Source organism: Coturnix japonica, chromosome 34 (genome assembly GCF_054131305.1).
Source record: "Coturnix japonica strain WE chromosome 34, WE-NBRP24, whole genome shotgun sequence".
NCBI lineage: Eukaryota > Metazoa > Chordata > Aves > Galliformes > Phasianidae > Coturnix > Coturnix japonica.
The window spans coordinates 3,243,916-3,268,807 of NC_140696.1; the positions used below are offsets into that span (position 1 = coordinate 3,243,916).

At 46.9% G+C, this 24,892-nt stretch overlaps 1 protein-coding gene across 4 annotated transcripts; it reads left to right on the top strand.

The window, feature by feature from the left end:
• Positions 1 to 356: 356 nt before the first annotated feature.
• POU2AF1 (POU class 2 homeobox associating factor 1) lies at positions 357 to 24,682 on the top strand. 4 transcript variants are annotated; one of them, XM_085526032.1, is made up of 13 exons: positions 357 to 495; positions 1,533 to 1,630; positions 14,239 to 14,366; positions 14,762 to 14,804; positions 14,895 to 15,166; positions 16,007 to 16,278; positions 18,739 to 18,844; positions 19,227 to 19,373; positions 20,451 to 20,502; positions 20,962 to 21,128; positions 21,250 to 21,366; positions 23,199 to 23,363; positions 23,828 to 24,682. In XM_085526032.1, the coding sequence occupies exons 2-13, from the start codon at positions 1,540 to 1,542 to the stop codon at positions 23,897 to 23,899; spliced, it is 1,632 nt and encodes a 543-aa protein (XP_085382158.1). In that variant the 5' UTR covers positions 357 to 495; positions 1,533 to 1,539; the 3' UTR covers positions 23,900 to 24,682. The 4 variants fall into 4 exon arrangements, with proteins under 4 accessions (XP_085382158.1, XP_032304989.2, XP_085382160.1 ...); XM_032449098.2 differs by lacking the exon at positions 357 to 495 and having other exon boundaries at positions 1,430 to 1,630; XM_085526034.1 differs by lacking the exons at positions 357 to 495; positions 1,533 to 1,630 and adding an exon at positions 6,521 to 6,683.
• The last annotated feature ends 210 nt before the right edge of the window (positions 24,683 to 24,892 follow it).

The window sequence follows — 24,892 nt, forward strand, 5'->3', positions numbered from 1 at the left end:
GTTTATCTTCTTTTTTGAGTTTGCTTTTGGTTTTCCCATTCTTTCTGACCAGAACCAGCCCAGATTCTCCCTCTGTGTCCAACTTTGCAAACTGACCCCAGGCGTAGCTTAACCATGAACCAGAGCTGGGGACGTGTTTAGTTTCTTTTCCTTCACGTCAATACAAAATCACTTTGTAAAGCTTGCAGCCTCTCTTAAGCACGAGGGCCAGATGAAGATGTAACCCATCTCCTTGTCTAAACTGAATTCAATGCTCTTAGGGTGCGATCTGTGTTTTCAACCTAAGCCATCCTATGATTCTATCCCAAGGTCCATCGGTGTCTCTGCAGGTCGGTGGCACAGCTCCATCTTCCATGCTGTAATGATGAGAAGAGGCTGATTAGTGCTGCTTTCAGTTAATCAAGTGGAGACGGGCTTGAAAGGCCATCTACAAAACCAGTGGCCAGCAAAGAAGAGGGAATTTTTGCCAATGAATTATTAACTGGATTATTAAAGGTATAATTTAGGCCTGATAGGAGCTCCCAAGGGAAAGAGCAAAGCCAAAGGCCGAATAGGATGGGGAAAAAAGCCTGTCTGGAACTGAGACAGATGCCAATCTATGGGGGACAAGGATAGGAAACCCTCCCAAAAAGCTTCATTTATTTTTCCTTAGACTTCCTAATGCTTCCCCTAAACCAGACAGGGTCAGTCTCCTTAGTGGTGAGCTGGGTTGGGATCTGCAGGTGGATTGCACCTTGCCTGGGGCTTTCCCATGTGTTCCAAGGAGGCCACAGTAAAGCAAGCACCGAATGACGCAGTGGGAACTTCTGTGCACATTCACATCTTGCCGTGGTCCTGTTGTTCTCTGCAGCTCTCTGCCCACTCCTCTACAGCTGAACACTGCAGGTTTCAGGCTGAGGATGCTGTGGAGCTGCTGAGTCCTGTTTCTTAATGAAACTCTGGGGCCAAATGTGCTCAGAATGAAGCAGCGAGAGGCAGCCCCATGGTGTGGTTTATGGCACAAAGTCTGATCTGCAGGTGGCAGAATATCAACCAGCAGCTCAAAGCTGTTGGGTTGAAAACCAAGCAAGCCTGGCCCAGCATCTCAGTGGTGAAAGAGATGGTGAAGCCTCTGGTTTGCTCTACTGAGTTTAGGCCCGTGGCTTGGTTGGATACGGCTTTTTTGGGCCACTGGTTGTCATCTTTGGGTGTTATTTGCACTGTGTGAGCTCAAAAGCACGGTGCCTTTCTAGGACGTGCCATGCAGTCAAATGAGAGGCCCTCAGAAATCGAGTTTCATCTGAAATCCCTGTCAACTGTTAGGCAAATTTTGAGTGAGAACAGCTTTACAAACTGTGAGCGCTGGTTGTAAGAAGCATCGCTGTTTTCACATTACACAAAGCCTTCCTTGTTCATCTGCTGAGCTTCAGTTTTGCTTCAGTGAGGGGAAAGAGAGGTTGTTAATAACGTGTTCTTGTAAAGAAATGCTGTTGCAGGAGACTCAGAAAAGGGACCTAAGCCTTCACTGTGGTCTGTTTCTGGCTGTTATACAGGACCACTATGCTGGGACACCAATGGGATCAGCCCTTCTGCTGCACTGCCTTCATAGCTGCAGAAACCTCGTGCTTCCAGAGCCAGTCATGCGACCCATGTGAGTAACATGCAATGATATTCTTGCTCGTACTTTTCCCTTGGTGAATCATTTGAGATCTTCATATTTCTGCCCGTTTTCAGGTTGATTCTGGGGGGTGGATCTGTGTGTAGTTAGATAGATCGGATGGGTGGTTTTCTTTGTGTTGGTGCTCAAGCCCTGGATGCCAGCAAGACCCAGGGCTGGTGCTACTTAATATAAGTGGGGAAGTTGGAAGATGCTATGCTCCTTCCCTCTTTTCTTGCTTCAAAGTGAGCATGTCTGTGCACATCAGCTGCATGGTGCCCATAGCACCATCGCTGCTCTTCGTCCTCTTACCAAGGGGACAAACTCTGTCCACAGTTGCCTTGCATTACATGAGCTCACAGTGTTGGCTGCTGCTGTTCCCACTGCCTGACTCAGCGCCGGAAACTTTTAAGCTCGGCGTGACTGCAACTCATCTGCAGACAAACACCTGAACGTGTGAGTGAGGAGCAGGAAGGGAGAGGCAGGAACAGGCGAGTGCTGTGCCTGCTGTGAGCAGCTTGCAAGTCAAGCTTGGAGAAGTCAGCAAACAAGTTTGTGTTGGCTCGACTTATAAATGTATTTTTAATGTCATTTCTAGCCTAGAATGCTATTGAGGATACTAGGGAATAGGGTCACCTGTGTGCAAAGGTTCTGAGGGCTTTCAGGTTATCCTCTATGTCTGATGTTAGGTGTGAGCAGTATGGGGCACTCAATAGGACGAGCGAGAAATGATTTCAAACTCAAAGAGGAGCAATTGAAATCAATTCTGTGATTTCTGAGTGTGAAAAAAACACACGCAGCAACCATGGAGTGGATGTGGAACGTCCTCAGCATGTTTGACAGGTCATGAGGGTGATGGTGCTTTACACTGCCCAAGGGCTTAATGCTGCTGATTGCAGATGGAGGATGCCTCATTTGTTCCTTATTAAAACTGAAGCATGAATCAGAGCCTGTTTCAAAGGGCCAAGTGGGAGGTGTGAGGCTCACGTAGAAAAATAAAAATATTACAGAGCTGCTTGAAGTGGAGCTCGTTGTACTGTAGCTGCTTTACTCTTATTTATAGTACTATAAGAAAACAGGTGATGCTCATATAACCATGGAGTCGTTTGAGTTGGAAGGGACCCTCAAATGTCACTTAGCTCAACTCATCAGCAATGAGTGGAGACACTGCAGCTCCACTGGGTGCTCAGAGGCTGTTTGAAGGATGCTGGTAATGAGGGGCTGACGTTGTGCATGGCTGTGCTCAGAGCAGCAGCATTCCAAGGGAAAACCAGACAAACATATGAGTGCTGCCATCAGGTTTCTGCTAAACAAGTGCATCTTTGTGTTTCTCTGGCTCTGTGACACACGAAGATGATGGAGCAGGCTGTGCCAGTTGGGAATGCTGCCTTTCCCACTGGGATCAGGACATCAGAAACGTGTCTGTCATTTCTTTTAGGCCTTCCCATTGTGGGGCATAGAGTAAAATCTGGCATTACCCAGAGAGTTTTGATGAGATTTAAGACTAAATTCACCCTGGGTCTCTCCAGCCCTGCTCAAATTGTGATTTCCCTCCTGCTGTGACTCACACAATCCTGGTAACCCTCAGAGTTTCTGCTGAAAATGGGAAAGTTTCTTCTATTTTTCATTGCTCAGGGGGTTGGTCTCATTGCTTGAAGTCACCTTTTGCATTCTAAACATGGGTTTGAGGTGTCCTTCGCAGGAGCTCCCAGAGGTGGGGATGCTCCCAGGCTGGATGACACAACTCACATCAGTGAGATCAGATGGATCCTGGCCCTGTGCTGGATTGTCTTTCTGTGTTCTCACATACAACGTCATTCAACAGAACAAAGATGTGATGTTTGCAGTCTGAAATACCCACCCTGGTTCAGGCAGACGTTATTGCCTCAATCAGACTCAGCTTCTCAGTCTCTGTTGTCTGCCCTGATGGATGGAGGAGGAAGTTTCAGAAGGAAACTTGGCTAAGCACGGTTGTCTTTTAAACTCATTCAGAGCTATGAGATAGAGATCCTCTTATTAAGTTCATTATTGTGTCCTCAAAGTCAAATGTTTGTGCTTGCAGACCACAGAGCTTTCTGAAATACCAGACTGCTGCTTGTGTGTTCTTACTTCTGACATTGTATGGTAGGATTAAAGCACCAATATTGACACATGTTAAAAAATATATATGTATGAAAGGAAATCTGTCAACAGCATTAATCCACTTTGGGAAGATAATTATTTATGAGCTCAACTGCTGTCCTGGGAATGAGGCAATAATAAGGAGAGAAGGGGAGGGAGTGCCTAATTCATAACCTGCAAGGTAAAGCTGAGTATCAGATTGTCAAACACAACTTAATCTTATGGAGGCATCCCCAGCAACATCCCCATCCCTGCAGGCACTCAAGGCCATGCGGGATGGGGCTCTGGGCAGCCTGAACTGGTTGGGGGCCAGGAGATGGAAGGTTCTTCCAACCAAAGCCATTCTGTGATGATTCTATGATTCTGTTTTGTTTTTACTCCCAGAATTGTGGCAGGACTGTGTTGCCTTTGAGTCTTTTGGTCTGTGGACACGACTCAATGTGTAGCCACCAGGAACAAGAGAAATCTCACCATGACTTGGGGCAGAGATGCTCCATGCTAACAGAGATCTCATTGGCTCCAAGACATTGAGCTGGTTGCTTTGGTGGTGAACTGATCGAAGCAGGACTGGGAGGCATAGAAACAAACATCAAAAGTTTACTGACTGTGGGTATAAATGGGTGATTGTCAGCCACCAAAGTACTGCCAGTTCATTTACCTGTGGATATCTATGCCCTTTTATTTGCAACTTCCTCATTTTAGGTATTTATCACCAGACTTTATCTGGTTTCATGTTTGCAAAGACCTGGAAAACAGCTGAATCCTGAGCAAGTCCGTTTTATCCTCTGCATTTCTAAATACAACTACAGCATGGGTTAATATGAGATGCTGGGTCTGGGTGTCAGCATGGGACCATGTTGTGTGCGATCCACCTTTGCATGCACTGCCAGTCTGTTGTGTATGAGTCTCAGGCAGTGCTTCTGCAGATGTACACAGGGTGTGTTCTCATGTTTAAAAATAGAGGGCTCATTCGTGGCAGAGACCTGCTGGAGGCCTTCCTTGGCTGTGGTAGAAGTCAGGTGTATCCAGAAGAAAACTGCAGCAGAGCACAGTCATAGGATATCTCACATTGGAAGAGACCTGTGAGGATCACTGAGTCCATCTCCTAATTGTGTTCACTGTTTTCTCATGCACTAACTCAAGCCAAGTGCCCTTAACTTCTACCATTGCTTTCTAATACTGCCCTGCACTGTGAGCTGTAAGGAAATCTGAATAGCTGACCAGGCAGTGGTATTTGAAGCACATCATTTGTGAAGTAGAGGTTTTGCATCGTTAGAATGCAATTTTAATGGATGTAATGAAATCCTATAATTGCATTATTTTGGGGAGAAATCCAATAGTTACTGTACCAGAGATAGTCGAGTCCACATATTATCCCAGTGTTAGTGCAAATGAAATGGCACTGAAGGTAGTTCCAATGTTGTCCCTCTGCTCATCCAGCAGCACAGAGCTGTGAGCTGAGCCCTCCCCTGCCCATCAGTGCAGTGTTAGCTCACAGCATGCCTGCTATTACTAAGCACTTTGACAGCAGAGAGGATATCACAGCGTGCAGCTGGTAGTAAGAATGAATGCAGATATGCAAAGCGTGGCAGAACAATGCTCAAGAGGTGGGGGCTATTGCTGAGAGCAGCAGTGTGGAGCCGTGTGGTCTCTTGTGTCACTGCTTGGTTTGGAGGTTCTTTGTTGGGCAAGTCTTTCCTGTTCAAGAAACATTTAGATGTGGTACTAACAGACATGGGTTAGTGGGGTTATATTGATGGTAGGTGGATGGTTGGGCTGGTTGGTCTTGGAGGTCTTTTCCAACTGGGTTGATTGTATGATTGTGTGATCTCCATTCTGTGAGTCCATTGGGGTTTTATTCTGTTTGCTTGTTGGTTTTTGTTTCACGAAACACTTGCCAAATGGTTTGCAGTATGAACTCACTCTCAAGACACGTTGGGCATCTTTGGATGGCTGAAATCCCTTTGACTTACTCATGGCCAAAAACAAAGGCCAGACCTCATCTTGTTCTTTTAATGGGAATGCCAAGTGGCTAAAGAGGTTGTATTCATGCAGCGGTATGAGCAGATTAGATGTAATAGTGTTGTTATTTATAATGTTCAGAACAAACCTGAGCTCCTATGGCAGTCTCTCAGCCTTCCTTCAGCTCTGCAAGGCTCTTTGGAAAGGCCAGCTCTTCCTTGGTAGGAAGTGTTATATTTTGATAAAAACAAAACAGAAAAAGGAGAGGTTTCTTTTTTAAATGAAGGACGTCCTCGTTTAATGAGGCTTGAAGTGTTTACAGGTGTTTCCTCACAAGTTCAAATTTAGTGGCCCCAGGGAGTTGAGATTCTCATAAGGCAGGGGCGAACGCTCCAGTTTTGTGTTTTAAAAGCTGTGGGCATTTAAAGGGCCCTGCAGACACAGAGAGTGTTCAGTCTGGTTGAGTGTCTAGAGCCCATGACTACAACAGGATGGCCATTGGATTTGGTCATTCACAGTGCCACAGATGGTCAACGCCTTGTTAAAAACCCCACTTGTTTTTCAGCTGTGTGACCCCATTTTTACAAACCTCCATCAAAAGCCCCATAAGAGGCAAGTTCCAAGCTCAGTAGTTTGTTTAAATGGATCTTGGTGATCTCACGTGCTGCTTGATGCTTAATATCTTCCAGAGCGCTTTTGGGTCTTGGAGGAACTTTTTAGCGTCATGAAGAACAACACAGAGCAAGGGAAAATATAGAAGTAGTTGTGGTTGGAGGATGTGATGACATCACAGAGTTCAGCGGGAACACGGGGCTTTTAAAAAGCTGAAAGAAACATCCTGAGGCTCAGAGATCGCAGCCCCCGAAAGGGAGTCAAACCCACGTTGGCTCTTCAAGAGCCCGACTGTCTTCGGCTAAAGAGACACAAGGCTCCGTCCCACCACTCAGCATGCACTGGCAAAAATGTAAGTGAGCTCTGATTGCCTTTGTTTTCCTATCTGATATAAAAGGTGTGATGGATAAGTGAGTGTTAACATAGCACGGTAGAGATGCTCAGGATGAGGTGAGCGCTCTCAGGAGAGACAAATGAGAATGTGATGCTGATTTTCCAGCAGGGATATCAAGACAAGGCAGCAGCGTTGCTGCTTTGTTGGCATTCATCACTATGAATCAAGTGGAAGACTATGATTCATAAAAACAATAACAGGATGCAGGTATTATATCAAAGGTTACGGTGGTTACATACCAGAGAATTTTCCTTTTTAAAAGTGAAACCTGTGAGAAAGCTTATTTCTGTGTCTTTTTTTGATACGTACCTTTTTTTTCTTCTCCTTCTTCAACTAATAATAAAGATAAGGAGGGAAGGCAATACGGTTATGAGTTTACAGGAAATCAGTTTTCTTGTTTTCAAGATAACTTCACTGCTCTTGGCCCACCTTTGTGCAGATAATTTGCCGGTCCCAATGCAGGTAGGTGTTTGCTCTGCTTCTGCAGCTCTTTCATTCTCACTGTGCGGATCTGTAGGTTGGATGGGGCCCTGGGCAGCCTGGTCTAGTGACCCACAGCGTGGGGTTGGGACTGGATGGGCTTTGAAACCCCCTCTAACATAAGCCTTTCTATGATGCTACAACCAGATTCATTTCTGCAGCTGTGCTGCCATCCTTGGCACTTCACCATGCCGCCTTTTAGCCTGGGATAATATAATATATCCATCTGGAAGAAGCCTCTTAATAATGTCTTATTTAACATGGAACTAAGACCAATCTTATTCTCCTTGACATTGCAGCTTGTAGGTTATACAGAGATGGGTTTACGATGCCCCCACATCTTTCTGAACTTATCAACATTTAATTTCTCCCTGCTAAAAGCTTCTGTTACTCTTTTCACTTGGGAACTTTGGAAGCTCAAATGTGTATTCATGAAATTACACTGTGCAAGTCCTGAAGTAAGAAGCCCTGGCTCCTTACACGGTGCTGTTTCAGTTTGTGTGATGAGTAGTCAGCAGCAAGCAGGAGCACTATGGTAACACACCTTGTTTCCGATGATCTCGTGCTGTTTTCAGTACCAGTAGGTATATGATGTGAAACATGTTGCAAGGGTCAGATGTTATCTTCCATCTGAGAAGCCTATCCATCTCCTTTTTATGATTACTTCTCTTCTTTTTTCTTTTTTTACTGCAATGACAAAGCAATACTAACCAGCTATGTTGGAGGTAGAACCAAACTGGCAACTGATAAGGTGTTTTCCCCATATGTTGTTTCTTTAACACACTCAGTGCTTTCACAGGTAAGCAGGAATTGCAAAGCCTGCAGCAGTGGAGATCAAAACCTGTGTTTCAAAGTCACTCTCCCCACTGTGAGTTTCCACCCAACACCATTTCTGCCCATCCATGCCCCTGAACTCCCAAGGCTGGACTTTCCCATTGTAGCAATGCTCCCTGCTGCTCTGAAAGACAGCAGCTGCCTTCATTTGGCTTCTCTTGCTGCAGAAGGAGTTTCCCTCTGCCCCTGGGCTGGTTGCTGGATCAGCCTGGCTTTGTGTTAATTGAGACATGGAAGGAGCTGAGAGCAGATTGATGCCTGGTTTGCTGTTGGTGTCTGTTGTGTCATGGCATGGTTGGGGTTCCTCAGTCTTAGAGACCCTTGAGTTTTTTGCTAAACCTGAATATAGTATCATTTGTTTCAGCATTATACTGTTATCCTGCTTTCCTGTTCCGCTGCAGTGATGGATCACTTTGGCTTCAGGTGTAGCCATAAGCAGTGCTGGGGTGCGTTTACCTTCTCTGTTGCTGAGCGTGGTGTTGGGTCTCAATGATTTCAGTGGAAATCAGACTTTGTGATAGCTCTGCGAGTCCCCATTTAGTCCCTCTGTCTTCTGCCAGCGTGACCAGCTGTGGGCTTGTGTTTCCTGCACCTGTGACCACACGGATGTTCCAGTGTCCTCGTGCAAGTCACAAATCCATCAGTAAGTCCAGCTCTGTGTACATCATGTGCTGTGCCTGTTGCATTTCAGAGAATGGGTTGGGTTGGAAGGGACCCCCAAAGGCCGCCCGGTGCCACTCCATGCAGTGCACAGGGACACCCACAGCTCCAGCAGTGCTCAGAGCCCCGTCCAGCCTGACCTTGGCTGTATGCAGGGATGGGGCACCACTGACTCTCTGGGCAACCTGTGCCATTGCTTCATTACCCTCAGTGCCAAACCTTCTTCCTTATATCCAGTCTAATATTGGCTTTTCACAGCTATGTTTGCAATTGAGCTGAGGGCAGTGCCAGCTGGAATGCGAAGGTAGAGGCAGAAATGTTTGCTCCATCTGTACCTGCATGGAAGTAGGCTGCACAGAACTCCTGGCAGCCTCCTCCATCAGGATGCCATTGGTATGGTATGGTATGGTGTGGTATGGTGTGGTATGGTATGGTATGGTATGGTATGGTATGGTATGGTATGGTATGGTATGGTATGGTATGGTATGGTATGGTATGGTATGGTATGGTATGGTATGGTATGGTATGGTATGGTATGGTATGGATGTAAATGGGTTTTTAGCACAAGAGGAGGTTTCAAAAGGAATGGTATCATCCCCATATTTACCACAGCCATGAAATAAACAAAACCAAAACAGCCAAAGATCAAAACAAACAAAGTGAAAATCGAAGAGCGACGCCGGTGATTTGAATAGGTGTCACCTCACCAAGAGGGCATTTCTTGTGGGCACTTCTGAAGGGCAGTTTCCTGCTTTCTGCAGAGGACCTTTCAGCAGAAAACCCTACAGGAACAGGGCAGCCCTCAGCCCTGCGGTGACCAGAGGCCCTCATCCTCTAGGGAGTCTCGCATGGCTGGAGATGCGCACTGTGCCGTGACCCTGCGGGAGCTTCTGTACAGGAATGGGGCCCAGAGCTTCCGCTGAGCAAAAGGCACGGCCTGAAAGCATCCCCTCCCACGGCAGGAGCAAAGTGACTGTAGGGGCTTCCCAGCTTTTGGCAGGATTCTGCTGGATGGGAGCTGGCTGCTCGGCGGGATGGGTAATTTCTATTGCGCAGCACCTTTCCTCTTACGTGTCGCTATCTGCATACGGACTCCGTGTTGTATTTTGATGACAAAATGAACATACTTCTCATGCAAATTACTTCTGTTATGAGAGGGTATGCGAGCAGGTTGCAATTCGGCAAGTGTTTCACATTGACGTGGTGTTTTTGGTGAGGTCAATAAGCTTTGGACACTCAACTCCTACTCAAGTCTTGTGGGACGGGTGCAGGTGAGGCAGGATTCCCGTGCAACAGAGAGATGTGAATCTTCCCCTTTGCAAACCTCTTCCCAAACGCTTTTTAAGCCCCTGAAGCCTTTTCTGCCCTCAGCAGATGTGGGGCTTTATACTGCCTTTCTGAAAGTATCAGATAATGAGACTGAGAGGTGAAACTGCAATATGTCACATCTTGTGAGTCTTAATTTTGGTAAAAACCCCACTGGGAAAGATGGATAGCATGAAAGTTGAGTCCATCCATGCTTTACAAAGCAGGTGTCGGGCTCTATGAATGACCACATTGTCAATTAAATGGAAAGCCTGCATTACTAAAATGGAAAGAGTATTCTGGGCTGGGAGGAATTAGGACATGCAGGGTGAGACTTATGGTTAAGCCACTTTCTGTCTATCTCAGCTTCCCCTTTGCAACGGGAGTTCTCTTATTCTGAAAGAGATAATTTTTGGCAGCCCTCACCACCACAAAGCTAATGCAGCCATCTCCCTGTGCTGTAGCAGAACTCAGTTTCTGTACAGTGCTCCTATGGCTTCCACTCCTTTACATCTCCTGGAGGTGTGGAGGAGACCTTTCCTACAAGGGCAGCATGCTGGAAGGACTCAGGCAGGGTATGATGGCACATGGATCTGCTGGAACACAAGGTTGCTTTTGTTCTTGGACATCTTCTTACTGTAGATAAACACCCATAGATGAAGGGACTGGGCATAATTGTGAAATATAGTACTATGGCAGTAATCTGTTTCACGCCATTGAGTAGTTGTCGTGCCAAGCAACTGAGCAGAAAGAGACCAAATACTGCTCTGAGTTGTTGGTAAGCAAGTGAAATAGTTAGTCTGTTGATTTAATTACACTAAGGACCCTCCCGGGTTCATTTCCTTATGCTGAGCAATGAACCATTGCTTGTCTCTTTTGCTCTTGCTCTGAGTTTTTCTGTTTATTGTACAGCAGATTCTCTGCCCAGATGTTTGCTTAGCACTTTGCATTGAACTAAATCCTCACTGAGGTACACACCCTCGGTGTGACAAGCGGTGTAGGAAATAACCTGCTCTGGTCCAGTTCTCTTAGTCAGGGTTATCTTATAAAAAGAATAGCAACACCTTACAGGAGATCTGGGATGTGTCGGAAGCACAGAGTGCCTTTAGGCTTCCAAATGGGCGCACCATGCCAACACTGTGGCCTTTGGGTGTCATTTCAAATGGAGAGACCACTGATGAGATGGCACAGTGGGCAATGACCAAAGGCAATGCGGAGAAATGCCATGTTTGGAGTTACTTTGTGGTTTATTCAGCATGTCAGTCAAAGAATGGTCTGTTGGTCATGACTCCCAGTGTCTACCAGCCAACCCGACCTGTCACTACCAACACAGCTCCCTTACAACTGTGGCCTGTCTGCTTTGATCACAACTCATTTCCAAGCAGCATCTGTTGCAAACCAATGCTACCAAAAAGGTTTGGGTTGGAGTCAAAACATCCAAGCAGTGGATCCAAAGCTACACCTCTTTTTTCCCCCCCACTACTCTTTATAATTTGTAATTCACCAAAGTTCACTGCACACCATAGCAGTGTCAGCAACTGCCCTATGGAATTTTCAAGCCCAAAGGCCAAATGTCAATGGTTTGTTAAGCAAAATGCCTTTTTTTCTTGTTATCCAAGAGGAACCGTTTGCTTTTTGGCGTTCCTGTAAAGATGAAAAAGATTTCTATTGTATTTATTTTTTATTACATTGGAAGGGAAAGAGCAAAATGTTTGCACTGGTTGCACTGATTGGTTGATAGCTTATCATACAGTATAAGCACAGGGAAAGGAAACCTTGTGAAGCGGTGGTCTTTTGCTTCTCTGCAATCTCAGCAAGCTGAATGGCTGAGCAGCCTTCAACACCTCTGTGGGCTTTTTGCTGTTGTCTGTGATGCATAGCACTGCAGGGAGTGCTGTGTTTGGTACCGCTTGGTGCTCTCTATCCACTTTGAGACATTGCTCCGAAGGGTTTGGGGTTCATGCCAGGCTTTTCTCAGCAATCAGTAAATGCACTGAGTGATAACATTGATGAAAGGAGCTTGGGTTTGTAAGGCGGCCTGACCAAAGCGTTGTAATGAGCTCAACTAAGTTTGCACGCAGAAACTATGGTCAATCCTACTGGCTGGGTCAGGTTCTCTCTCTTCTCTCCATGCTTTCAATGTTTTGTACTGCTCCAGCTTCAGCAAGCAGCCACAAATTGGGACCTAGTGCCTGGTAAGGAGGATGTACGGCTGTTGTGCTGTGCACCAAAGTACACCTGATGCTGTTCTTTATCTGTTTTGGGTTTGTTGGTGCATTGCAGCTCAGTGTAGCAGTCTTTATTGAGTACAAAGTAGGCTTGATAGTTCATTAAGGCAACCCTTAGATAGAAACGGCTGGAGAGTGCTCAATCCAGCTACATTCTGCTTAAGGTTATTGGTCATTAATTTAATGGTCATTAAAGATCCAAAAGACTTGTAAAAGATCACGTTATTTTGCTTTATGAGGAATTGCACATTGGAACCCAAGCTCGTCTTGCTCTCTTCTTTCTGCACACTTGAGCAGTGGAAAAGCAGCTGTGCTAGCATTATTTATATTTCTGGAGGTCAGCTTGGGGGGAACCGAAATATGTTGTGCAGACTTTGGTTTTATTTCTTATCTTTCTTTTTTTTTTTTTTTTTTTTTTTTTGGGTTACTCTGCTTACACCGGAAACTGTGAATAGGTATATTTGTCAGCTTTTACAGTAAATTTCTTCTCTCCCATCCCCCCAAACCTGGAGCCAGAAACTGCCATCCTTCCCCACCCAACCCTGCAGAGAGGAGCTGTGAGGGCAGCTTGCCTTGGGGATAGGGCACTGCCAGGAGGGACGTTCTGCTCCTCTTGCACCCTACAGCATGTTGGCTTTGGCTGAGCCGATGGTTTTGCTCAGCTTAAACAACAGCAACACCCAATTCTGAGACGTTCTTGGTAAGGTACCAACAATGCATCTCTTCCAAAGAAATGTCATGCAAGAGCAAAATAGTGCCTATGGGATGGGCTTCATTTCAGACCTGTCTGGTATTCAGCTCATTTTCAGAGTTGTCATTGTGAAGAGTCAATTGCAGCCCACAGCATGGTGCTCTGTGGCACTGCCTTTAGTTGTCACTTAGAGAAATGAATGCCAATTACGCTGTAAAAGCAAAGCTGCATTAAACGAAGTGACCTTCATTCCCTTTGCTAACTGCATTTCCAAAGCCACAGGAGTTATGAGAATGCAGGCAACCCGCTTTGAAGTTCCACAAGGAATGGTCAGATAGAACAAGTACACATCAGGCAAAGGCTGAGGAATCAGCTTTCCTTCACCTACTGCTCTAAAGCATGGAATTTTCCCTATATGCATAAAGGTAACAAACAAAGAGAGCAGTTCCACACATAACTGTGGTGTTATCTGCTGCCAGAAGTATTTATAATGGCCTCTCAAGATTTCGTGATTAAATGGTATGTGGTGGGGCTGAAAGAGCAAACTGTTGGCGTTTCAAAGCTGAGGGAAAATAGGGATTTCATTTTTAAAAGAAATCCAAGCAGAAAAGTCAACTCTGTCAAATATTTTTGAGGCTCTCTTGCAGTTTTAGACTCAGCTTTTCATTTCGTTCTGCAGCGCAAAGCACAGAGCGTAAATCTGAATCAACGCTTCCTACTGGGATGGTGCTTTATGCGGATGATTTGAGCTGGGTATCCAGCTGGGCTCCTTCATAAAGCCAACTGCAGTCCTCAGAAATGGAAACTTACCAACTGATATGCTCACAAATCGAAGGGCCTTCCTGAGCTTTGTTATCCCGTGGTCTCCTGCTCTAAACTGCCTCCAGTGACTGTGTATAATGCAGGGTGATAATCTCTGCTGATGAAGAACGGTTCTTCCTCTACTCTTGTTGTCTTATTATGTATCTTGCTGAGCCTGCTCCCAAAAGCCATGAGGCATATGTGTCCAATGGGCAATGGCTGCCCAAATGGGGATGTTCTTCATGTTTGCTTCTATTTGCAGCTTGCTTCTAAATAGGGACTATAACATGACCCTCTTGAATATCTCATCAACCAACCTGCAGGTTCACTCAGTCCCGTTTGCCCTTCAGGTGCTGTAAATCACTGCACTGCACACCTGTGCCACAGCAGCAACAGGAAGCAAATAGACCAAAGGGAAAGGGCATCACGTAGGAACGTTCTGCAGGAAAACAGGGGCAAGAAAAGAAAACAAACACCACCTGTCATGTGTGTTTTTTTTCCCCTATTTTTACAGCTTCTGCTTCAGAACAACAGCCGCAACCTCGCCCCTATCAAGGGGTCCGTGTCAAAGAGCCAGTGAAGGAGCTGCTGAAAAGGAAAAGGGGAAATGTCCGTAATGCCACTGCAGCAGCAGCCACGACGGTAAGAGAGATAAAGAATTGCAGGAGCAGAGCTGGGTTGGGTAGTGAAATAACTGAGCTGCCCTGGCATTGCTTGGTGCAATGAGAGAAACCTTTGTATCACTAGTGTTCAGAGGTAGCAGAACCTCTTGATACCTAGAGACACTATGATATATTTTAAATGTCATTTATAAATCAGATGTAAATGAAGACCAAGTTTTGAGCAATGTGGTGTAGTGGGAGGTGTCCCTGCCTGTAGGGTTGGATTATATGATCTTAAAGGTCCCTTCTGACCCATTCTATGAAATAAATGCATTTTTGCTTTTAAGGTACTAGGCAGCTTCAGCTGCCATTGATTTGAAAGAGATGCTGCTGCTTATGGTATTAATCCTTGGATATTTTTCTTCCCTTTCCTAGGTTGTTTTGCCCCACCAGCCGCTCCCTTCCTACTCACCAATGGGTAATGCTTCCCTGATTTTCTATGTATTTCTCAACCCTGCTGCAGGGAAAGCCATGCAGAACTGAGCTGTCATCCCCTCCTGTCTTCCAGGCCAGCCATGTATCGATGTGGATGCTGCTGCCCCTGCACTACCCAGTGCAGAGGAAGGAGCCCTCTGTTCCAGCTGGCTCTCCCAGCCCTCTCCATCATCCCTGCAGCCTTTGACTCAGTGGACCACTTACCCCGACTACGTGTCCCACGAAGCAGCCAGCTGTCCTTACACTGCAGACATGTACATTCAGCCCATGTGTCCCAGTTACACGCTGGTTGGACCTTCATCTGTGCTGACCTATGCGTCTCAGCCACTGATCACCAATTTTGCAGTAAGTCAAAGATAACTATGTATAAATGATGGCTAATCCCCACCTTCCAGTAAGCATCAATGGGGAGTGCAGGATATAACTCATATAATTTAACAGCAATAACACAGTCAGTTCAGCTTACTGTTGTCATTGGTTCCAATTGGACGAGGGGTTCTTTGTCTTAGATTTGCAATAGCTGAGAAAGCTGTGGTTCTGAATGGGTTTACTCTATGGTCCCTATACACTGTTGTCAAGTCAAGGACTTAGAATCATAGAATGGCTCAGGTTGGAGGGGACCTCAAAGGTCACCCAGTTCCAACCCTCTGCCATGGGCAGGGCTGTCACCCATCAGTTCAGGCTGCCCAGGACCCCATCCCACCTGGCCCTGAGTGCCTGCAGATCTGGCAGTCCTCATGAGATTCTTCACTATTTAATTCCAAATATTTGGAAAAGAAAGAAAAAAAAGCAAAAAGTGAAGAAGGGAATTCTAGGAAATACCTACTGGACGTGCCAGGAAAATGGCTTGGTAAAAAAAAAATGCTGCCAAAGAAGGCAGCATTCAGTATAAAGTGAAGCTGTCTCATGGCCTTGCAGTGAGGGTGGGAGTGGGAACAGAAAGCTGAAGGGAACTAACTCATCATGAGCTCAAGCTACTGCCCGCGAGCACCTGGGACACCCACAGCCACCGCTCTCATGGGAGCCAGCGTGGGAAAACTGCCACCCTGGGTGTAAATCTTCCCCAGAGAGACAGGAAAAGGGATGTTCAAAGTGAGACTGAGCATCCTTCCCCTCATTTTGTGTCCCACACCCCACCCAATGGCCAATGGTTTGATTCTATTAAATGCCTCTCCTTCCCACCAGCCCCGAAGCAGCACCCCGGCCGTGGTGCCTCAACTGGAGGTGACGGAGCAGCAGCCACCCCTCACTTACTTCCCATGGGCACAGCCGCTCTCAGCATTGCCTGCCCCAACCCTGCAGTACCAACCAGCCTCTTCCACGCTTCCCACACCGCAGTTTGTGCCCCTGCCCATCTCCATCCCTGAGCCGGCCCCGCAGGAGCTGGAGGATGCCCGGAGAGTCATCGGCACGCTGCCCATAGAGAAGCTGCTTCTAGAAGATGAAGACAATGATACGTATGTGTTAAACCACGCTCTCTCTGTTGAAGGGCTTTAAGTTGTTCATCTTGGATCCAGTCCTCGTGTACTCAGTGCTCCAAGTGGAATCACAACAAGCATTGAGTACAGAGGAAATCTGGCCCAGGGGGTGAGGGCAGTGAGTTGACTTGAAGGTTTTATTGTCCACTTCCAGCGCAGCGTGGCTGAGTGCTGAGTGAAACTTGCTTTGTCCTGGGGCCCAGCACCCAAAGTCTGTGTTGTTACAGCCCCAGCACAAGGTGACTTTCATCTCACAGCCTGAAATGGGCAAACCACAGCATAGCCATGGCCAGTGTATGGTGAGGGTGCCCTCGCCTCTTAAGTGTTGGCATGACCTTTCCAGTAGGACTGCTTTGTAGAGCTCAGTGTAAATGCCTTGTGTGTCCCTTTGCTCTGTCTGTAGAGCTGTTTATGCCACTAGAAAATGTTCGGGGGCCTGAATTGGTGTTTTTTGGACTCTAAATTTCCACCTTGGAAATGGGAGGCTGGTTCTGTGGCTGGTAATGCTGTGTGTTCTACCAATGGACAGATCCTGGTCCCATTGACGTCACTGAGAGTTTTGCCTGAGTCAGGATTGCACAACATGGCCCCATATCAGCAAATCATTGAGAAGACAGGGTCTTCCAAAATCTGGACTTCAGCCTAACAAGAAATTCATGACATTACTATTAGCTGGCAATGCTTCTGTTTCTTCTGTAGCATTTGAGAATGAAGTTGGTGGTGTGCTGAGCCAGGGAACCTCAGTGACCTCTCTTGTGCCTTACTGCTATGGAAAGTTCCTCTTCACTGTAGTTTCCCAAGCTCACAGGTGCACACATTCTCTTTATGGCTTTCTGGTTTGCTTTCCCAGACAGTGAGTAGCTTTACCTTTTCCTCTGATGCCGCTGTTAATATGGTTGTTGATGTCCAGGAGTGCCGTGCCGCATACATACTTGTAGGAGATGTACCCCCTTTTGAGCTTTGTTTATCATTACCTTAAGAAACCAAACGAACTGGAGGCTCTTGGCTGATGAACACAATTTCTCTGGGTTTTTCTGCTTTCTGAAGCCCAGGATCTTTAACTGAATTCAGTGCTTGTGAGATTATGCAAAGTAATTTATTGCATTGCTGCCTGCCTGGTGCCTAGCACTCCAGTTGCCACCCAGGCAATATTTCAAGTAACCTTAATGGTTTATGCCTGAGTGAGGTTTGCAAGATCAGAGCAAAAGTCTTGAGGACTTTCAAAGCATATTCCACTGCTTAATATTCACCAATCTAGAAGACGTGAGCAGTAGATCACATAAGTGATCATAAAGTCACTTGAAAATAGCAGTAGTCCAGGCGCATTGAAATTAGTGGCTTATATTAGCAGAAAAACCCAGCAAAGAAATGAATTAGAAGGAGTTTGGTTCACCACTGCTTACTCCAGCTTTACGAGCACAGAATCACTCAGTAAAACTGGGATAATAGGTGTGTGAACCAAGCCCGTGGTTGCTAAGATTGCATTTGATTTCCTTTCACTTCAATGTATGTAAATTCTCTGTGTGGATACCAAAGATGAACTGCTTCAGAATTTCTTTCTGGGTTGTTCTGGTTAGAAAAAGACAAATTATTCTCCAATAAAGATCTATAGTAACTTCCATACGCCTGGAGTGTTTTATTTCCTACACAGAAGTATGACCCAGCACGCTGGGTTAGCGATCAGTCTATGAGTACAGCCCAGAGCCCAAGGAGCTGTTGGGCTTTCTGCTAGTTTTGCACACTGAGTCAGGCTAATAGAGGATCTCCATGGTCTAAATGTGGGCTGGGAGCACTGCTTGCTCACTGACACGAGCACTGCTGCTGTTTGGGTGTTGGTTTGATCACAGTCATCTGCTATTGGTAACCATGGGGATGCACAGTGTGCACTCATAGCTCATGCTGAGCTTGACTGCAAACCAGACCAGCTGTGAAGTTGCATTTCTGCTTCCTAAAATTGCAAGCTGTGGCTCTGGGGTACAAAATTACCTGGGGGAAGAAGCGACTGCCCACCAGTTTATGACTAAGAAGTGTTGAGAGTGAGCAAATTGGGCTGCTAGGGCTGCCTTGTGCCTTGGTTTTATGCTACACATGGCAGTGTGACCCCAAACCAGTGGGAGCCCCAATGCTGAGTTTGTGTGGGGTTCTGGTACATTGTGGCACAAGTGTCAAGCTCACCTGAGGGATAGTGCTGGTGTAGAAGGGAGCCAGCATGGCAAAGCTTGGGGTGCTGAGGGATTGGGAAAGCAGCAGTTATGTTGAGGTAGGAAACTCAGTTCCTGGAAATGGGTTTTCTGAATCTCAAGCCTTTGGGGTTATGGATGGGTCTGTGGGAACTCTGGATGTAAAACCCCCGAAGCAGCACTGTTACCCTGTAAAACTGTTTGCTTCCAGGGTGATCCATGACCAAGCAGTGATCGATATCTTTATTTACTGTCTTAGAATTCTACATATTTATGCAGCTAAAGGTATGAGGGCGTTTACGTTGGCAGCTGCAGAGCGCATGAAGGAGCTGCGGAGACTTGATGCCAAGGAACACAGAGGAAAGGTAATGCTGACCATCTCCTCTTGCAAACAGCATTTGGGATGGGCACTGGCTATAAGGCTGAGAGCAAGCGATGCTGTGTTTTCAGCCCCCCTCAGCCTCTCTGTTACTGCAGGAGAAGCTCTGAGCAGTGCTATGCCTTGCTCTGGCATTCTGAAAGTGCTGCACTTGCTTTGCCATCTGAATTAAGAGAGCCCAGCAGGAGCTGGGAAGTGCCCCTCACTCACAGTTCTATGGGATTCCAGATCTGCCTGTGAGCTCCCCTTGGCTTGTGCACCACAACCCTTGGCCTTCTAGATCCCATCCAACCCAGTCTGCTTCTGCCTTTCTTCTCTTTATGATCACATCAGACTCTCAGGGCTCTCTGCTGTGCTGCCCTTTCCAGACCCCGCTCCTGGTGGCCGTCACTGCCCGGCAGCCAGCAATCGTCCACGATTTGATCCAGGCAGGAGCAGATGTCAATGCTATAGACAACAAAGGGCAGTCAGCTCTGCACCTTGCTGCAACATATGGGTATGCCCACGTTCTCCAGGTAGGAAAAGCTTTTATGGTTTCATTGTTAGCAGTGTAAGCCTGTTATCGTCTCATTATCACCATCTTTAAACAACTCTTTCAGATGGGAGGATGATTGTAAGCAGTTCAGATTTTTAGTAGAGAAAAAAGTGTATCTATCTTCTTGCATGGTGGGCTCGCATGGGTTGAACAAGACTCTGCAGGGTGTTGGATAAACCCTTGGGTTTATATTGGGTTTATATGGGATATGCAGCTCCAGCGGCCATCGGTTCAGCCTGGCACCCATCCCAGGAGGGCCAGCAGCAGTGGTTAATGTATAACACAGGCAGTTCTTTGGAAAGCAGGTGTTTCATTTAAAGTGCTGCGCGTTCAGATAATTCCATCAGTGCCAATTGGACTAGTGGAAACGAGTCTTTTTATTATGTGTTTGTTTTTTAAGCATAAAAAGAGGAATCAGATGGAGCAAGGAATAGTGCACGTGGGTTTGCTGCTCTCCTGGGTCACAGGCATGACATGAGACGGTGTTTTTTGGTTTTCTTCTTCTTAACACCTGAGACGTCTAATCTCTAAACATCAGGCAGCTCAAAGCCTCTTGTCAATGTTTGCTCTGGGTATATTATATTCTTGTTATGATAAGAGAGCACAAGCCCTAACGTTTCTGAGTAATCCTCCTGTGCCTTGTCCAGCATGACGGGGTTGGGATGAGTCACCGTGCAGCCACATCCCCATGCAAGATGCTGCAATGCAAACAACGTTCTGCATTCAGTCCAGAGCAAAATATGCATGAACTGTGGTCATTCAGACAAGGCTGAAGGTCTGGCTGCATGTCCTTGGGTTACTATTAGGGGACTTGGTGATCATCTTGTGCAACCCTGAGTGACATCCCTGCTTGGAAATAGGACTCAGAGTGCCAAAATCTAGTGCCAAACTGCTTAGCCTACAGTTAAATCATAGTTATCTATTGTCTAATTGCTTCTTTTGGGAGGGTTGGGGGTTGGTTGGTTGTTTTTTTCCCCATCTTTTGTTAGCTCCAACCATTGTGGTATGGACAATGTTCTGCTGAGCTAAAATTGCCACATTTCTCTGCCACTCCCAGGTGATACTCTCACAAGGCCTCCCTCTCGATTTAGAAATGAAGGATTTTGAAGGTGAGACCTTATGCACAAGTATTTTATAGTGGTCCTAAAAGAAAAATGAAGGGAAGGAAGAAGTGATACCAGCAATGTCATGGACTGATGCACATTGGGGTTGGCTGGTGCATGGGGTGATGGGCTCAGATGCATCAGTGCTGGAAGCTCAAATGCCACAGGGCTCAGTGGTATCTCAGTGCACACATGGAGCTGAGTATGCACCAGAATGCCCCCAAATTGTTTGTACATCCAGAATGGGACTTTTGGAATTAGAGAAAGGTCTCAGGGCTTAAGGATGCCCTTTACAAGATATGTGCATAGTATCTTTTAAGGTTTAAAAGACCCTTAAAGGCTTCCTGGTCCAACCTCCCCTGCATTGAGCAGGAACACCCACAGCTCCATCAGGAGCTCACATCCTCCCCTTACGGTGTTGCTCTGATGGAGACCATCATCGCTCCCTCCCTGCTGTGTCCTCAGGCCATACCCCGCTGCACTGTGCTGTCCTGGCCCATAACACACTGCTACGGGACCGGAGCCGCCTGGCACTGCTGGAACAGCAGAGTGAAGATCTGCAGCACCAGAGCTGGGAGCTGGAGAGCTGTGTGCAGCAGCTGGTGCAGGCAGGAGCCTCCATCTACAGCCGGGTAGGAACTGCTTCTCCCCATCCTTCAGTTGTCCCTCTGCTGTTTGCTGGTATGGGGACTGTGCCTTAAGTTGCTCTGCAGAAAGATTCTCATTTGGTGATGTCTGTCTGCATTTAAATAGGATGTGAAAAGCAACAAGACAGTTCTTCACTACACCGTCCAGGATGGGAATGTCTCCCTGCTCCGCTATTTCCTGGAGCTGAATGCTTTCAAATCCAAGGACTTCATCAACAGCAAGGTGAGACTGGACAGAAGCAGTGCAGATAGCACTGGGGTCCTGCAGAAAGCACTGACTCCCCTCCCATATATGTTATTTGAGCAGCAAAGAGGCAGTACAAGGGATTTAGTGCAGGGCTTGGGCTGAGCCCTGGCAGCAAGACAGATAATGGGGGGAGAGGGATGTGGGATGTGGTTTCCTGGGAAGGGATGGGAACTTTGTGACATTGGGCTGAAATCTGAGCAAACAGCTCAGCAGTGTTGTGATGCTTTGCTGTTGGCAGTGTTTGGAACAGCTGTGTGTTGGTAACCTTCCCCAGCAGAGCCCTGCACAGCAAGGGACAAAGCTCCAGTGCTAAATGTTAAATGGATTCAGGCACTGTGTAGCTCTGCTTACAGAGCTGAGATGGATGAGCTGGGAGCTTTCCAGCCCTGCTGCTGTCACCCACCCCCTGCCTGCCCCATGCTTCACCTCTGAGCAGACACAAAGCAGTGACACTATCTTATATCTGCATCAGCTGCACCCATCCTCCTAAGCAGAGATCCTGACATTCCTGTGTGTGCTGAGCAATTGCCCTGCACCATCAGCCTGATATCCCAGCAGCTGCCACCTCTGTGCAGGTCTGGGTGATGATTTGGGTGCTCCTGCAGAGCTGAGCTGTTTGCTAGGGCACCAAATCCAACCCGTTGGGCTGGAGGATGGAGAAACAAGTTTGGTTTAGTGTGCATGCACAAGTAATTATACTGGGTTTCTATTTTTCTTTTACTGCATTCTTTCTATATCTTTGAAGAGCCATCAGGCACGTGCTATCTTGTCCAGGGGAGTCTGCTGTTGTCTCTTGATCACAATGCTGGGAGAGCTTCTTACTGCGATAGGATCGCTTGGAGCTTTGTTGGTGGGATGCCTGGGACAGGAAGAAATGTAGTGGCAGGGTTGGCTGGTCCTGTCTGATCTTCCAAGCAAAACAGAGGGAAGAAAAATGGAGACTCGTGTGTTTTGGCTTTCCTGGGTCACCCTTTGCTTGCTGCAAGTTGTCTCATTCCAGATCCAGTCAGTTGTGGATTTCACAATGAGAAAAGCATTGAGAGCTTTGAGGTATTTTTCATCTCACCCACTTCTAGAGCTCAGATATGGAGCACTGAAATAGTGACTCACACAAGTCCCACTGAAGTCAATGGAGGGGCTTTAAGATCAAGCGCTGCCAGCTGGCCTGGTCCTCATAGCCCTGTGCCTGGGTTTGGAAGCTGTCAAGTGCCTCTGCCACCAAGATGCAGCAAACAAATGCAGATGTTTCCTTTTTAATGAGAAATCGTATAAAGAGTTTATAAACTATCTCTGGAGTTTATGGGATGGTAAAATTGACAAGCGCCTGCTTGTTGAGTGCTTGTAAAAATGCCTTGCCTAAGAATAACTATTGAGATTTCCATTCTAATTCGCCGTTTTGTTTTGTGCTTCCACATCTCTTATGTGTAAACAGGAGGTGAAAATCATACATATCCCTTTTCACAGTTGGAGTAGTGATGCGCGGTGCCATCTGGGCCCGTCTTTCCCAAACTCATCAGCAACGTGTGATTATTTCAGTGAGGAACAAACAGATACAGCTGCCACATCGAGACTTGGTGCCGACTAAAAATACCTCTCCTTGTGCATCTGCACGCTTGCTTCTCGCCGTGTAGAACCGTTACGGGTCATACCCCACTGGGCAGCATTAAGGTTGCATGGGCAGGTGCCATGCCCTGTGCTGAGCCCCCCCTGCTCAGGTTGTGGTGTATGGAGGGATGTGAGCTAATGGAGCTATGGCTCCATGCACAGAGACAGGCAAAGCCTTTCAGAGGGTTGTTCTTTATTTTTAGGCTCATGGAAACACAGCTCTGCACATGGCGGCTGCACTGCATGGTGACAAGAACCAGAAGGAAATCATCCAATTGCTCCTGGATCACGGGGCAGACCCGAGCATCCGAAACTTAGATAACGATCAGCCGATCCACATGGCTCCTAATGGGAAAGCTGGGGACCAGGTATGTGTTCCTGCTGCACCAGTGCCCTCTGCCTTTAATGGAGGAAACAGGGAGGACATTGTGTGTCAATGGTGTTGGCCAAGTGGGGCTGAGCTTGTTGGGGGATTCCTACATCAGCAAATTGAGGAGCACAAAGCAGGCTTTGGAATCAATGGGTTGTTAAGGTTGGAAAAGACCTTTGTGATCATCCAGTCCAACCATCAACCCACCACTGAACCACGTCTCCAAGTGCCACAGCTGTGCTATACCAACCTACAGCTCCTTAATGGCAGCATGACTCAAAGGAGGATGAGGCTTCATGTCTATGGGCATGAAGAGGCTCCTGGAGCTCATTTTAGCCTTAGTGTGTTAGGATGTGTCTTTAATTATGCCTATACATGTATATAATGACGTGTGTGTGTGTGTGCATATCAGCCCCCACAGTTTCATGTGGTGCATTACAAACCTCTGCATTTCTTTGGCAGATCAGGCATTTGCTGAAGAGAGGGAAAGTCACATCAACATTTATTTCCTGTTGCCGGAATGCCAGATCCTAGGTTGCCTGCAGCTTCTGGAACAGCTTCAACTTCAGCCAATGGCACAAAGCCCCATAGAACAACCAGGAGGATGGTTAACCAACCCCCAGATTCTATATACTGGAGTGGGATGGGGGAAGACTCAGACCAAAGAGGTCATGCCAAGACTGCAGAGTTTCCAGGGGCTTGGCTGAACAGAAGACCTCCAAGTGAGGGTTCCTGCAAGCTGCTGCTATCCCTGCTATTAGCACTTTGAGGAAGGAAGCTGAACCAGCTCTCCATTGCCCCCCTCCTTTCACCCTATGAAAGGAGAGCAGATGCTTTTAAGGGCAAGTGTGTGGCATGGGTTCTTTCCTATCCTCATCCCATGTTAAGTTCTTATCCTTTCTGTGAAATGATCTGTGAATTGCTGTGCAATCAGCTGGCAGTGTGTGGGGCAGGAGGAGTGAAGGCAGGTGCCTATGGGGGGTGAGAGCTCTGGTAAGCCTTGCAAACCTGGACTGCTTCAATGACTGTTCTGCAGACCCAAACAAAAGAGACCTTCTGACTTCCTCATCCCTCCTCTTTACTGGTTGGCTACTGCTTCTCACTACATCATGCCTACAAACCTGCCAGCTCCCTCTGACAAAAAAAAAAGCAGACACATATTTGCATGTGTTTGCATAAATTTGCATGTAACTGGGCACTGGCCGGCTCAAGCATGTGCTTCCTTGCTTTGGTGGGATGCTGTAACAAGACCCAAATGAGTGAGAACCGCATTGACGAGGAAAAGTGGTCAATAAATTCTCTCTTTCTCCACCTTGAGACGATCCCTCCCATGGCTCAGCAGTGCTCCCTGTGCTGTTCTCTGTGCCAAGATGAGTTTCGTCCCTTTGTGATCGCAGCATCTCCAGTTCTTGCAGCTGTTTGGAGGAGGAATGTCCCTTTTATAACAGCAGCAGCCCTGGTGGTGTGCGATACCCTTTGTTTGCAGGCTTTATCTCTTCCTACCCGTGGCTTCAGATAAGTCATGGA